General features: G+C 48.6%; 2 protein-coding genes across 4 annotated transcripts in view; both read left to right on the forward strand.

Annotated features, from left to right (window-relative positions):
* CBX6 (chromobox 6) overlaps positions 1 to 10093 on the forward strand; it is a 69977-nt gene extending 59884 nt beyond the window's left edge. For 2 of the 3 annotated variants that reach the window (XM_050917417.1, XM_050917407.1), the window contains exon 6: positions 9518 to 10093. In XM_050917417.1, coding sequence (XP_050773374.1) covers positions 9518 to 9620 — 103 coding nt within the window. In that variant the 3' untranslated portion in view covers positions 9621 to 10093. Of the gene's footprint in view, positions 1 to 5907; positions 6009 to 9517 lie in introns of those variants that run through there. The other variant, XM_050917425.1, reaches the window with a different exon arrangement.
* Positions 10094 to 12110: 2017 nt separating this feature from the next.
* NPTXR (neuronal pentraxin receptor) overlaps positions 12111 to 13102 on the forward strand; it is a 44575-nt gene continuing 43583 nt past the window's right edge. The window contains exon 1 of the mRNA XM_050936063.1: positions 12111 to 12120. Within this exon, the coding sequence (XP_050792020.1) occupies positions 12111 to 12120 (10 nt within the window). The remainder of the gene's footprint in view (positions 12121 to 13102) is intronic.

The raw sequence follows: 13102 nt of genomic DNA on the forward strand, positions 1-13102 counted from the left end.
GCGTCCCTTTGAAAAACTGCCAATTCTCCTCAGTTGTTTTTCCCCTCAGTCTTGATTCCCATGGGACCTTACCTATCAACTCTCTGAGCTTACCAAAGTCCGCCTTCCTGAAATCCATTGTCTCTATTTTGCTGTACTCCCTTCTACCTTTCCTTAGAATTGCGAACTCTATTATTTCATGATCACTTTCACCCAAGCTTCATTCTACTTTCAAATTCTCAACGAGTTCTTCCCTATTTGTTAAAATTAAGTCTAGAACAGCTTCCCCCATAGTAGCTTTTTCAACTTTCTGAAATAAAAAGTTGTCTGCAATGCAGTCCAGGAACTTATTGGATAGTCTGTGCCTCGCGGTGTTATTTTCCCAACATATATCTGGATAGTTGAAGTCCCCCATCACCACCAAATCTTGGGCTTTGGATGATTTTGTTAGTTGTTTGAAAAAAGCCTCATCCACCTCTTCCACCTGATTAGGTGGCCTGTAGTAGATTCCCAGCATGACATCACCCGTGTTTTTTACCCCTTTTAGCCTAACCCAGAGACTCTCAACACTCCCATCTCCTATGTCCATCTCTACCTCAGTCCAAGCGTGTACATTTTTAATATATAAGGCAACACCTCCTCCCTTTTTCCCCTGTCTATCCTTCCTGAGCAAACTATACTCATCCACACCAACATTCCAGTCGTGTGTATTATCCCACCAAGTTTCAGTAATGCCAACAATGTCATAGTTGTATTTATTTATTAGCACTTCCAGTTCTTCCTGCTTATTACCCATACTTCTTGCATTTGTATATAGGCATCTAAGATACTGGTTTGATCTTGCCTCCCAGCTTTGCCCTGACCCTCCTTTCTCTCTGCCATTATAGCCCGCGCTCCCTCCTGTTTCCAACCCATCTCCCAGGTCTTGTTCCCCACTTACCTGTGGGCTTTGCTCACCTGTCCCCATCGAACCTAGTTTAAAGCCCTCCTTACTAGGTTAGCCAGTCTGTGCGCAAATAAGGCCTTTCCCCTCCTCGAAAGGTGAACACCATCTGTGCCTAGCAGTCCTTCCTCGAATAGCATCCCGTGGTCGAGGAAGCCAAAGCCCTCCTGGCGACACCATCTTCGCAGCCAGGCATTCACCTCCACGATGCATCTGTCTCTGCCCGGGCCCCTACCTTCGACAGGAATAATCAAAGAGAATACCACCTGCGCTCCAAACTCCTTAACCCGTACTCCCAGAGCCCTGTAGTCACTCTTGATCTGCTCAGTGTCACACCTCACAGTATCATTTGTGCCTACAGGGATGAGTAGCATGGGGTAGTAGTCAGAAGGCCGGATAATCTTCGACAATGCCTCTGTAACATCTCGGATACGGGCCCCTGGCAGGCAGCATATCTCCCGGGATGAACAGTCAGGGCGACAGATGGGTGTCTCCATCCCCCTCAGCAGAGAGTCTCCAACTACCACTACCCTACGTTTCTTATTATCAGTGGTGGCAGCAGACCTCCCAGCCTTAGGGGTATGAGGCTTCACCTCCTTAACTGTTGGGGGTGATTCCTTCTCTCCTGTATCAAGAAGAGCATAACGGTTATCTATTACCACAGCAGGAGGGATCGCAGCAGGGGTGGAGCACTGCCTGCTGCTAGAAGTAACCAGCTGGCTGTGTCCACCCTGACCCATCTCCTCCTCCACTGGTGTGTCAGATACACCCTGAGCCATCTCCTCCTCCACTGGTGTGTCAGTAGTCCTGTGATCTGGGACAGCTACGTCAGCTGTCTCCACATGGATACTGTCCAGGAATTGCTCATGGATACGGATGTTCCTCAGCCTAGCCACCTCCTCCAGTAGCTCTCCCACCTGCTGCCTGAGAGATTCCACCAGTAGGCACCTTTCACATTGGATGCCACCCCCAGCCTGGATATCAGTAAGTGGAAATTGCAAATTACAGTCTTTGCAAGCCCACACCAGAATCTGGGTAAAAGCATCCATGCTTTGGTGCTCTGTCTGGCTACAGGCGCAGGTGGAGGAGACAGAAGCAGTGCTGGCACAGGTGTTGCGGGTCCTCCTCACCATTGTAAGCCTCCCTCTGTCAAACTCTCTCAAATTCCCGTCTGCAGCTCCCGGTCTGCTCTGCTCTGCTTTAAACAGAAAGGTTTAGGATGGGGCTTGGTTTATAGGTTCAGAGGACCAATGGGTCACGGATGAGACTGACAAGGGACCCCCACTCCCTTCCTACTCCCCTTCCAAACTCCCTTGCGAAACTCCCTGTTAGCAGCTCCTGTTCGCTAAGCTCCCTGGTCACTTGTGCGCAGCTTTATATAGCCCTGGCCTGAGTGAATGCCCCGCCCACTGGTTAAGGCTCAGCCAATTACCAGAGGCTTCTAGCTTTCAAACCTTCCTTGGTAGCTCCGCCTCCAACTGCCAGCTACAGCACACGGTCCTTCAAACAAACAAACCAAACAGACTGACAAACACAAGCTCAGCACACAGCAAGTAACCCCCAAACACAAACACAAACACAAACACACACACTGCAGACAGTCACTTACCCCACAGATGCTGTATGTGCTCCTCCTTCACCTGGAGAACTCCCTTGCGAAACTCCCTGTTAGCAGCTCCTGTTCGCTCACCAGACTTTCCCTTTTCCATCCTGCTTCCCTGCTCCTCCACTCTGCGGTTGTGCGTATTGCTCTCTCCCTTGTTTTGTCTACTTCTCCATGGTTCCATTCTCCCAATCCTTTCTCCTGCCAGTCTCTTCACTTGACAACTTCATTTCTCTACCCTTCCCCTTGGAATCACAACAACTTCATCTCTTCTATGATAATGGAGGGCTGCAGTTTTTGCTTGTTCCATCCCATGAGTGCATCTCCCAGGAGGCATTCTTCTAGGGAGGATGGATTTCCAGAAGCAGAGAGTGTGCCAAAAACCTTGGATAACTATGACTAACTCTCTGCAAATATATCTGAAGGGTGTGAATCCTAAGATATGATTCAGAGATTCAGTATGGCAGGGCCAAAGGAGATCTGGTAGTAATGGAACAGAACAAATGGGATTATAAAGAATAGCAGGAAATAGCTCTTGATAGTGAGAGTTCATCCTGCATTTTGGTAAACCAGGGCCTGGGTTAGGATCTGTGAATACATCCTTGACTCACTACGGGCAAACAGAATCCCTGCTTGATGGTTCTCATGGGCATAAACCTTCATGCATCAGAGCATAAGCCAGTTGCTGACTGCTAAGGTTAGAAAGGAACTTTTCATATGGACTGCCATATGAAATGGGATTTGGGAAGGAATTTTTCACAGGTCAGATTGACAAAGTCCCTGGGCAAAGAGGGAGTTTCACCTTCCTCTACAGCATGGGACATGGGCCACTTGCAGGTTTAAATTAGAGTAAATGGTGGATTCTCTGTAACTTGATGTCTTTAAACCATGATTTGAGGACTTCAGTAATTCAGACAGAGTTTAGATGTCTGTTACAGGAGTGGGTGGGTGAAGTTCTGAGGCCTGCAATATGCAGGAGGTCAGACTAGATGATCACAATGGCCCTTCTGGCCTTAAAGTCCATGAGTCCATAATTGTCCGCTGTAGGGGTTCTTGCCTCTGGAGCATATGGTCCTGGCTGCTGTCTGAGAAGTGGTATTGACCTAGACAGACATCTGTTTTGAACTGGTCTGGCAGTTCCTATGGGTATAGTACAGGGATCTCAAACTCAAATCACCACGAGGGCCTCATGAGGACTAGTACATTGGCCCAAGGGCCGCGTCACTGAAAACTTTTCATACAATGATACAAAAGTATAGTCAAAAATTAAAAAAAAATGAAGAGTAATAGAGTCTGCTATTAAAAGTCAATGTATTCACTTTCTAAAAACTGTAATGCGTAAAGTCAGTGCTAATTTTGACAGTCATTTCATTTTTGGCCACTTAGCTGGCAGCGTTTTGCATCAACCAGAGCAACAATACACCTCTACCCCAATATAATGCGACCCGATATAACACGAATTCGGATATAACACAGTAAAGCAGCGCTCTGGGGGGGGCAGGGCTGCGCACTCTGGTGGATCAAAGCAAGTTCAGTATAATGCGGTTTCACCTATAACGCAGTAAGATTTTTTGGCTCCTGAGGACAGAGGTAGAGGAATATTAGGTTTGATATCCTGAGACTAAACCAACCTCAGTGTTGCTTGCAAATGGTACCACATTCCATACAAAAAACTACACTAAGAGAATGTTAAGATGGCACAGTTAAGCACACGTGCCAAAATCAGGGTTGCACACACAACTTTTTCTCTGCCCCTTTGAGACTATGTGTTATAATGTAATCTTTTATTACAGGGTCACATCCTGTTTCTCATATAATATATACCTTTTTTTCTACACCCTTAAATTGTAGCATCTTATAGTGATTTTTCTACTGACTTTTATTGCGTTGTCACAGTTGCCCAATATATGCTTACTAGCAAAGGACTTGCCACTTAGCCACTCAAGTTTATGGTAAGTAAGAGTGAGGGTGGGCAAATGTGTGTTGTGATGGGAAGCTGTGTTGATTTGTGCCTGGGATGTATTATGCTGGGAGATTTTGGTTGATTTGTGTTGGCAGCAAATAAGGGGTGTGTGCTAAGGTGAGAGGCTATCTGTATTTGGACTTGCTGGTTGTGTTGTGTTGGTTGTTGTGCTAATATGTGAGGTGACAGCTAGGCACAGGGGTGTGGCAGTCAGGCCAAGTAATCCACCATCTATGAAGTCTCCTTCATACAACCAATGAAACTGTAGCATGAAAATTAGCTATTGAGTAAGGGTGGTGATTGGTTGAGCTATCTCTGATATCACAATGGTCTAGTACTCTTGGCACAGCACAGATACCCACCTTTCTGTAGTTGTGCACCAATTGTCAAGTCAAAATAGCTGAGAACTTCAAAATTGGTTGGTAGCAGACTGCAAACCCCCCACCTCTTCCCACCCCTTCCCCGCCCCCATTCCAACCCCTTCCCTAAAGTTCCTGCCCCAACTCCACTCCTCCCTGCCCTTATTCCAACCCCTTCCCCAAATCCCCACCCCGGCCCTGCCTCTTCTCCTCCTCCTCCCCTGAGTGCACCGCGTCCCCACTCCTCCCTGCTCCTTCCTGTAAAGTCTTAAGCAGGCCAGAAGCACTGGGAGGTAGGCGAAGGAGTGGGAATGCAGCAGGCTGGGGTGGGAAGGGAAGGGGACCTTGGCTGCCGGTGGGTGCAGAGCACCCACAAATTTTTCCCTGTGGGTGCTCCAGCCCGGGAGCACCCACAGAGTCGGAGCCTATGGTGGGCCACAGGAAATAACTCCACGGGCCGTGTGTTTGAGACCCCTGGTATAGTACAATGCAAGAAGCAATCACAGTGATGGAGTGGGTTGCTTCCAGTAGCTGGAAAGAATTTACTTGTTCTGTAGGGAACAATTCTGCACTAGCCAAGTTCGATACTCTGTTTCCATCTCTTTTGATTCTATGAACACTGACTCTGTGTCATGCTGGCCCTGGGGAGGATTTATGCCTCCTCATTCTGCTTATAACCAATAAAACAAGCCTGGGCACTTACTGATTGTGGTACTAGAAGATGTAGGCTTTGATATTTCATGTCCACTGTTAGAGCTCTTTTCACCACCTCTGCCAACTGGAAGAATATTTCCTGCTGTTATTGAGTGGCACTTAAAATCAGTTTCATTTGGTTTCCATCCATCTCTTCTCTCTGCTTTAGTTCTTCATTTGTATACCGGAATAGTGATGATATCAGCCTGTCAAGGAGGGGAAGTGTGTGTGTTCATGGCCCATAACAGGCTTGGTTATTAACAGTAACTGCTACAAGAAACGCTATCAAGGAGAAAGAAACCATGGGTACTGAGCATGTTGTTTAGATCCACTGTAAAGTGATGGTTGTTTTTTATTTCTCATACAGAAAAAACATCTCACTCCTTCTCTGGGTGGCTTAAGTCTTAAGCACAAGAGCAGAGTGCCTCCTTCTGCCGGTTTGATGGCTACCAATCTCTGAATAGGCTCTTTTGATGAAAAAAATCACTTGGATAAATTGCCTGAAAGCTTTGTACCTACTGCTTCTATTGTGCTTGCAGAGAGGGGAGAATGGAAATAGGCAGTACGGGGACTGGAAAAGTATGTGTAGCTTTGCATAAGTCAAACACTACAGTGCAAAGCACTTTAAAGTCATACTTAATGTAAAGGACACTTATGAGGGGAACATTAACACAGGGTTATTACTCTCAAGATAGCAGCAGATTTCCTTGTACTTCCGAATAAAAATTGTCACTCTGATATTCTCTGTTAAGTTGCCCTGACATCTTTCCTCCAAGGAAGAGAGCTCTGCTCACTATGCTCTCTCTTTCACAGGGGTTAGAGAAAATACTTATTAATGTAGTTCTTGTCTGTACTTCCCCAACCTCTGGCTAATACAAGTCTATTCTCTGTAGTATATTCTCCAGTGCTCGGTTCAATCCATTTTTAAATGAGTCAAGTCACTAGGATAGGATCCACAAAGTTACTTAAGTGCCTGTGTCTGGGATATTGATGCCTAAGTCACAGTTTTACTCTCTGCTATGTCCACAAAATCCTGCCAAACACCGTAGGCACCTAAACTCACTCTGCACCTTCATTTGCAGGGTAAAAGTTCCCTAGGCACTTAAGTTTCTGCCTCTGGATATGTGCACTGCTGCCTCACACTAGCTGTCTGGGTGCCTATGTCCTCCCTAGGCCCCAGAGCGATTCACATACTGAGGGAAGACAAACTTTCAGCCACCTAAGTTGCACAGGGCTCAATCCAGTAGGTGTGCTGCTTACCAGATCCAGTCCCATTCAAGATGAGGAGTAGGAGGAGGTAGTGCTGCCCACTTAATAGTTTAGCCCAGTGATTAGAGCACTCACCTGGGATATGGGAGACCCAAGTTCAATTCCCCCTGTCTGCCAGAGAAGGAGATGAGAGACCTTGTTCAAATCCTGTCTCTCAGCAGAGAGTGCCTCTAACCACGAGGCTAGGGGACATTCTGATGCAGGGTTCCCTCAGTGTCTCCTGTTGAAGTCATTCAGCTCTGGATAAATAGTGAAAGAGAGATTGGAGCAGGGGGGATTGGATCCTGGGTCTCCAACCAGGGGCCCTGATCACCAGACTACAGAGCCATTCTCTCTCTCTCTGGTCCAGTGACTATTTAAATATTTATCCCCAGTGGAACAGTCAATGGGCCAGAGATAGAGAATGGCTCTGTAGTCCAATGGTTAGCCCACCCACCTGGGAAGTAGGAGACCCAGGGGCAGCCAGTCCTCCTGCTCCAGTCATTATTAGTTGTTCCACTGTGAATAAGTTTTGACAGGAGAGGCTGAGGGAGCCTCATATTGGCCTACCCCATGGCTCGGTGGTCAGAGTTAGGATTTGAATGGGGGGGATGCCTTCTCCTCCACTGTCAAAGAGGGGGAAATTGAACCTGGGTCTCCCACATCCCAAGCAAGTGGGCTAACCACTGGGCTAAAGTTTTAGGCTGGATAGAGCTACATCCTCCTCCAGACATACTGTGTGGCACAAGGCAGGCACCTAACTCATTGCCACAAGAAATGCCTTAGGCCTTGGCTACACTGGCGCTTTACAGCGCTGCAACTTTCTCTCTCAGGGGTATGAAAAAAACACCCCACTGAGCGCTGCAAGATACAGCGCTGTAAAGCACCAGTGTAAACAGTGCCGCAGCGCTGGGAGCACGGCTCCCAGCACTGCAAGCTAATCCCCATGAGGAGGTGGAGTATGTGCAGCACTGGGAGAGCTCTCTCGCTGCGCTGGTGCTGCAACCACACTCAGGCCTTGGTTACACTGGAGAGTTGCAGTGCTGGTGGTGGCTTTACAGCGCTGCAGCTTACTCACCGTCCACACTTGCAAGGCACATCCAGCGCTGTATCTCCCTGGATACAGCTCTGGCTGTACTCCTCCTCTGCCTGGGGAATAACGACTGCAGTGCTGGTGATGTAGCGCTGCTCCTCCAGTGTGGCCACCAAAAGCGCTGTTATTGGCCTCCAGAGGTATTCGGAGGTATCCCAGAATGCCTGCTCAGCCACTCTGCTCATCAGTTCAAACTCTACTGCCCTGGCCTCAGGTGACCCGCCCTTTAAATGCCCAGGGAATTTTAAAAATTCCCTTCCTATTTGCTCAGCCAGGTGTGGAGTGCAGTCAGTGAATCTTTCCAGGTGACCATGGCTCCACGTGGCAAACGAGCCCCAGCATGGAGCAATGGCAAGTTGCTGGACCTCATCAGTGTTTTGGGGTAGGAAGCTGTGCAGTCACAGCTGCGCTCCAGCCATAGGAATTACAATACCTATGGGCAGATATCAAGGGCCATGCTGGAAAGGAGCCATGACCGGGACACAGTGCAGTGCAGGATTAAAGTGAAGGAGCTGCGGAGTGCCTATGGCAAAGCCCGTGAGGGAAACTGCCGCTCAGGTGCTGCCCCCACGACCTGCCATTTTTACAAGGAGCTGGACGCGATACTCGGGGGTGACCCCACCGCCAATCTGAGAACCACGATGAACACTTCAGAGCGGGGCGGGAGGTGGAGGCGGAGGAGGAGGTGGGGGAGGAGGAAACCGAGAGTGAGGGTACTGGGGTGGGGGGAGACAACCCGGAGTCCCAGGAGGTATGCAGCCAGGAGCTCTTCCCAAGCCAGGAGGAAGGCAGCCAGTCGCAGCAGCTGGTACTTGGTGAAGGACAAACAGAGGAGCAGGTTCTCGGTAAGCGACTTTTATTTTCAGGATGGAAATGTTTCGGGAGAGGAGGGAGGGTTAGGGCTGCATGCATGCCTAGATGTGGAATAGCCCATTGATGTGGTCTATCACGTCGCGGTAATCAGCCTCGGTAATCTCTTCAAAAGTTTCAGCCAGAGCGTGGGCAATGCGCTTGCTCAAGTTTATAGGGAGAGCCACTGTGGTCCTTGTCCCAGTCAGGCTAATGCGTCCGCACCACTGTGCCATGAGGGGTGAGGGCACCATTGCTGCACACAGGCAAGCTGCACAGAGGCCAGGGCGGAATCCGCATTGCTGTAGAAGACCCTCCCGTGCTTCCCAGGGGACCTGCAGCAGCGAGATATCTTCCAGGATCAACTCCAGTGGAAAATGTTGGGAGAGTGTTCACTGTAGGTGCTCCCTGCAGCAGTTTGCTTTCCTTAACACACAGAAACCGCAGCACAGCCCTGAAGCAATCATTCCCCCTTCCCAGGTGACCCGCAGCAGCAAGATAGCTTGCAGGATTAACTCCAGTGGAAAATGTTGGGAGAGTGTTCACTGTAGGTGCCCCCTTCAGCAGTTTGCTTTCCCCAATGCACAGAACCCGCTGCACAGCCCTGAAGCAATCAGTCCCCCTTACTCACCATTTCGGGGCTTCTGTGGGTTATGTGCGCTCTCTTTGGTATGGGAAAATTATGCTAAAGTGAAGACTGTAAATTCCTTCACTGTCTGGGAATAACTATCTGAGATATAAACAATGCTGCCTCTGTTAACTGTTGCCTTTTTTCCCTTTCCACAAGTGACCTTGAGTTCTCAGCTGCCTGTGTTATCAACAGCTCAAAGACTGCAAAACCTGCAGAAGAAGCCACGAAAAAGCAAAGACGACCTGCTGCAAACAGTTAGGGATCACTCTGCCAGAGAGAATAAAAAACTGCAGGACTGGAGGGAAAGGGAAAGCAGGATCCACCAGAGAAACGCAGTGGCCAGGAAGAAAAGCACAAAGCAGCTAATAAGTATCCTGGTGCGCCAAGCGGACTCTATCCAGGCGCTCGTAGCCATGCAGGCAGAGCACTACCGCACTGCCCCCTACCCCATCCCAAAGCTTTTTCCCTTGTGCCCCAATGTCAGCTCCAAACCCCCTTCCCCAGCATCCAGGTTCTTACCACCACCAGCTGCCTCCAGCACCTGTACGTTCACCAACCAGCCCTGAGAACTACGGCCCTTACCCTCTGCACTCAACCCCCATCACCATGCAGTATAGGCATCCTGAAGAGCAGCAGTCGTTGCACAGCACTCCAGACAGGACATATTCAAACCTGTGACTGTACAGTTCCCCACCCCACTCCCCTGCCCTTTTAGGTTCCCAAAATGTTGTGTGTCTGTCAATAAAGTTATTATCTTTGCAATAAACGAATTCTTGGCTTTGAAAACAGTCTTTATTAATGCAGAAAGTCAAAGATACCTTAGCCCAGGAAAGACTAACAGGCACTGCAAATCAGCTTAGGAAACACAGATTCCTACTAACATTGTAACCACTGCACTTCACTCCCGTGTAAGGCACCAAACATTACTGTTGGTTTTCAGCCTCAAATTCCTCCCTCAAGGCATCCCTGATCCTTGAAGCCCTGTGCTGGGCCTCTCTAGTAGCCCTGCTCTCTGGCTGTGCAAATTCAGCCTCCAGGCCGTTGAACCTCGGAGGTCCATCCCTGACTGAATGTTTCGCCCTTCCCTTCATAAATATTATGGAGGGTACAGCACTCGGATATAACCACAGGGATGCTGCTTTCCCCCAAGTCTAGCTTCCCATACAGAGATCACCAGCGCCCTTTTAAACAGCCAAAAGCACACTCCACAGTCATTCAGCATCGGCTCAGCCTGTAGTTGAACTGGTCCTTGCTCCTGTCAAGCTTCCCTGTATACCGTTTCATAAGCCAGGGCATTAACGGGAAAGCGGGGTCTCCAAGGATCAGAATGGGCATTTTGACGTCCCCTCTGTGGTCATCCGGTCTGGGAAAAAAGTTCTGGCCTGCAGCTTCCTGAAGATGCCAGTGTTCCAAAAGATGCATGCATCATGCACCTTTCCGGGCCAGCCTGTGTTAATGTCAGTGAAACGCCCATGGTGATCCACAAGCGCCTGGAGAAACATAGAGAAATACCCCTTCTGATTAACATACTCGGATGCTAGGTGGGGTGGTGCCAGAATAGGAATATGCGTCCCATCTATCGCCCCTCCACAGTTAGGGAAACCCATTTGTGCAAAGCCATCCACAATGTCCTGCATGTTCCTCAGAGTCATGGTTCTTCTTAGCAGGATGCAATTAATGGCCCTGGAAACTTGCATCAAAATGACTCCAATGATTGACTTTCCCATGCCAAACTGGTTCCTGACTGATCAGTAGCTGTCTGGAGTTGCCAGCTTCCAGATTGCAATAGCCACCCGCTTCTGCACCGTCAGGGCAGCTCTCAATCGTATGTCCTTGCGCCGCAGGGTGGGGGTGAGCTCAGCACACAGTCCCATGAAAGTGACTTTTCTCATCCGAAAGTGCTGCAGCCACTGCTTGTCATCCCAGACTTTCATGACGATGTGATCCCACCACTCAGTGCTTGTTTCCCAAGCCCAAAAGCGGCGTTCCACGGTGCTGAGCATTTCTGTGAAAGCCACAAGCAATGTCGTGTTGTACGTGTCAGACAACTTGCAATCATCATCGGACTCCTCATCACTTTGGAGCTTAAGGAATAGCTCAACTGTTAAACGTGATGTGCTGGCGACACTCGTCAGCAAAGTCCTCAGCAGTTCGGGTTCCATTTCCCACAGAAATCGCGCTGCACAGAAACCGTTGGGAGAGTCACAATGGTGCCAAACATGGATGGAAAAACAGGGAGTGGTGGGATGCAAAGCGATGCATCACGGGGCGTTGGGACAGGAAGCAGATGACCCGCATCCTTCCATCCCCTTCCCACAACACACGGCGCCAAAATGGGATGAGGTGCTCTGTGGGATAGCTGCCCATAATGCACCACTCCCAACAGAGCTGCAAATGCTGCAAATGTGGCCACACTGCAGCGCTGGTAGCTGTCAGTGTGGCCACACTCCAGCGCTTTCCCTACACAGCTGTACGAAGACAGCTGTAACTCCCAGCACTGCAGACCTCCAAGTGTAGCCAAGGCCTCACACTTCAAAGCGCTGCCGCGGCAGCACTCCTGTGGCAGTGCTTTGAAGTTTCGAGTGTAGCCAAGCCCTTAGATGCCTGAGCTGCCTGACTCCAGGCAGTGTCCCCGCATTTGTGGATAGTAAGCAGAGACAGGCACCTCCTGAGCACACACCCTTCTCCTCAGCATCCCCCATTGGCTAGCTTAGGTGGCTCCCTACCTAGCATGTTGGCTTTATGGGTCATGAACGAAGGTGCCTATATCTCCCTATTCATTGTATAGGAGTTTAGACCTCTAACTCAGGCTTTCTGTGTCAGCTGAAATCAGGAAGAACAAGCACTCTTGCAGGCAGGGGAAAACATGCATCTCACAAGATCTCCAGCCCCTTTCATTTTTGGACCAAAGAACAACACTCTGAACAATTCCTTCCCCTCCTTAGTGCTTACTCCTTTCATATTCTTGAAGAGAATTGTCATATCTTCATTAGGATCCTGCTTCAGGAAAGCACTAAACTTTGGCAAATCTAGACATATTTAGATAGTTTAGTCTTTTCTCATAAGTCAAATTCCTCCAAAGCCAAACACACAAATAAAATCTGCTTTGTTACCTTTGTAAAACCTTTTACCCATCCTCTAATTAAGCTCAAAGCTGAAGCAATATCTGATGGTTTGTTTTACTACTGCCCAGACCAGGGAAATGGTTCATGTGCTAAAGGAAGAGACTGAGAGTGTATTTACTTTTAAGTTAAGGATAATTGGTATCGCAAGTTTTCACTGAGAATTCTGATAACTTATATTCCCCGAGGTTCTAATATGGGTATTTCATTTATATTTGAACTACGTAAGAATTTAATTCCTTGGTAACTAGTGACCAATTTGAGAAGAATATAGAGAAATACATGTTTAGAACATCCCATTGGAGGCTGCTTCTCCATGGGAATTGTGGCTTCTTGCTCTCCTTTTGTCTCTGTTAATGTTGAGTGTGGCTTTTATACCTGAAAACCCTCATCATCCTAATGGGCCAGATTCAAAGGTGACAAATGGTGTAGCAGGTTACATGTTGGTAAGTCAGCGCAAACTGGTTGAAGTGGATGAACTTACACTCCAATAGGGCAGAAAGAAAGAGTGTAGCAAGAAAAGCAAAGAGCAGGACAGTGTAGGTGTAACAAGATGGTCTGCCCCTTTAAGGGTCAGGGGGCCTGGGGCCAGCCAGCCTTGTTCTATTATCACACCCAG

This window comes from Gopherus flavomarginatus, chromosome 1 (assembly GCF_025201925.1).
Source record: "Gopherus flavomarginatus isolate rGopFla2 chromosome 1, rGopFla2.mat.asm, whole genome shotgun sequence".
NCBI lineage: Eukaryota > Metazoa > Chordata > Testudines > Testudinidae > Gopherus > Gopherus flavomarginatus.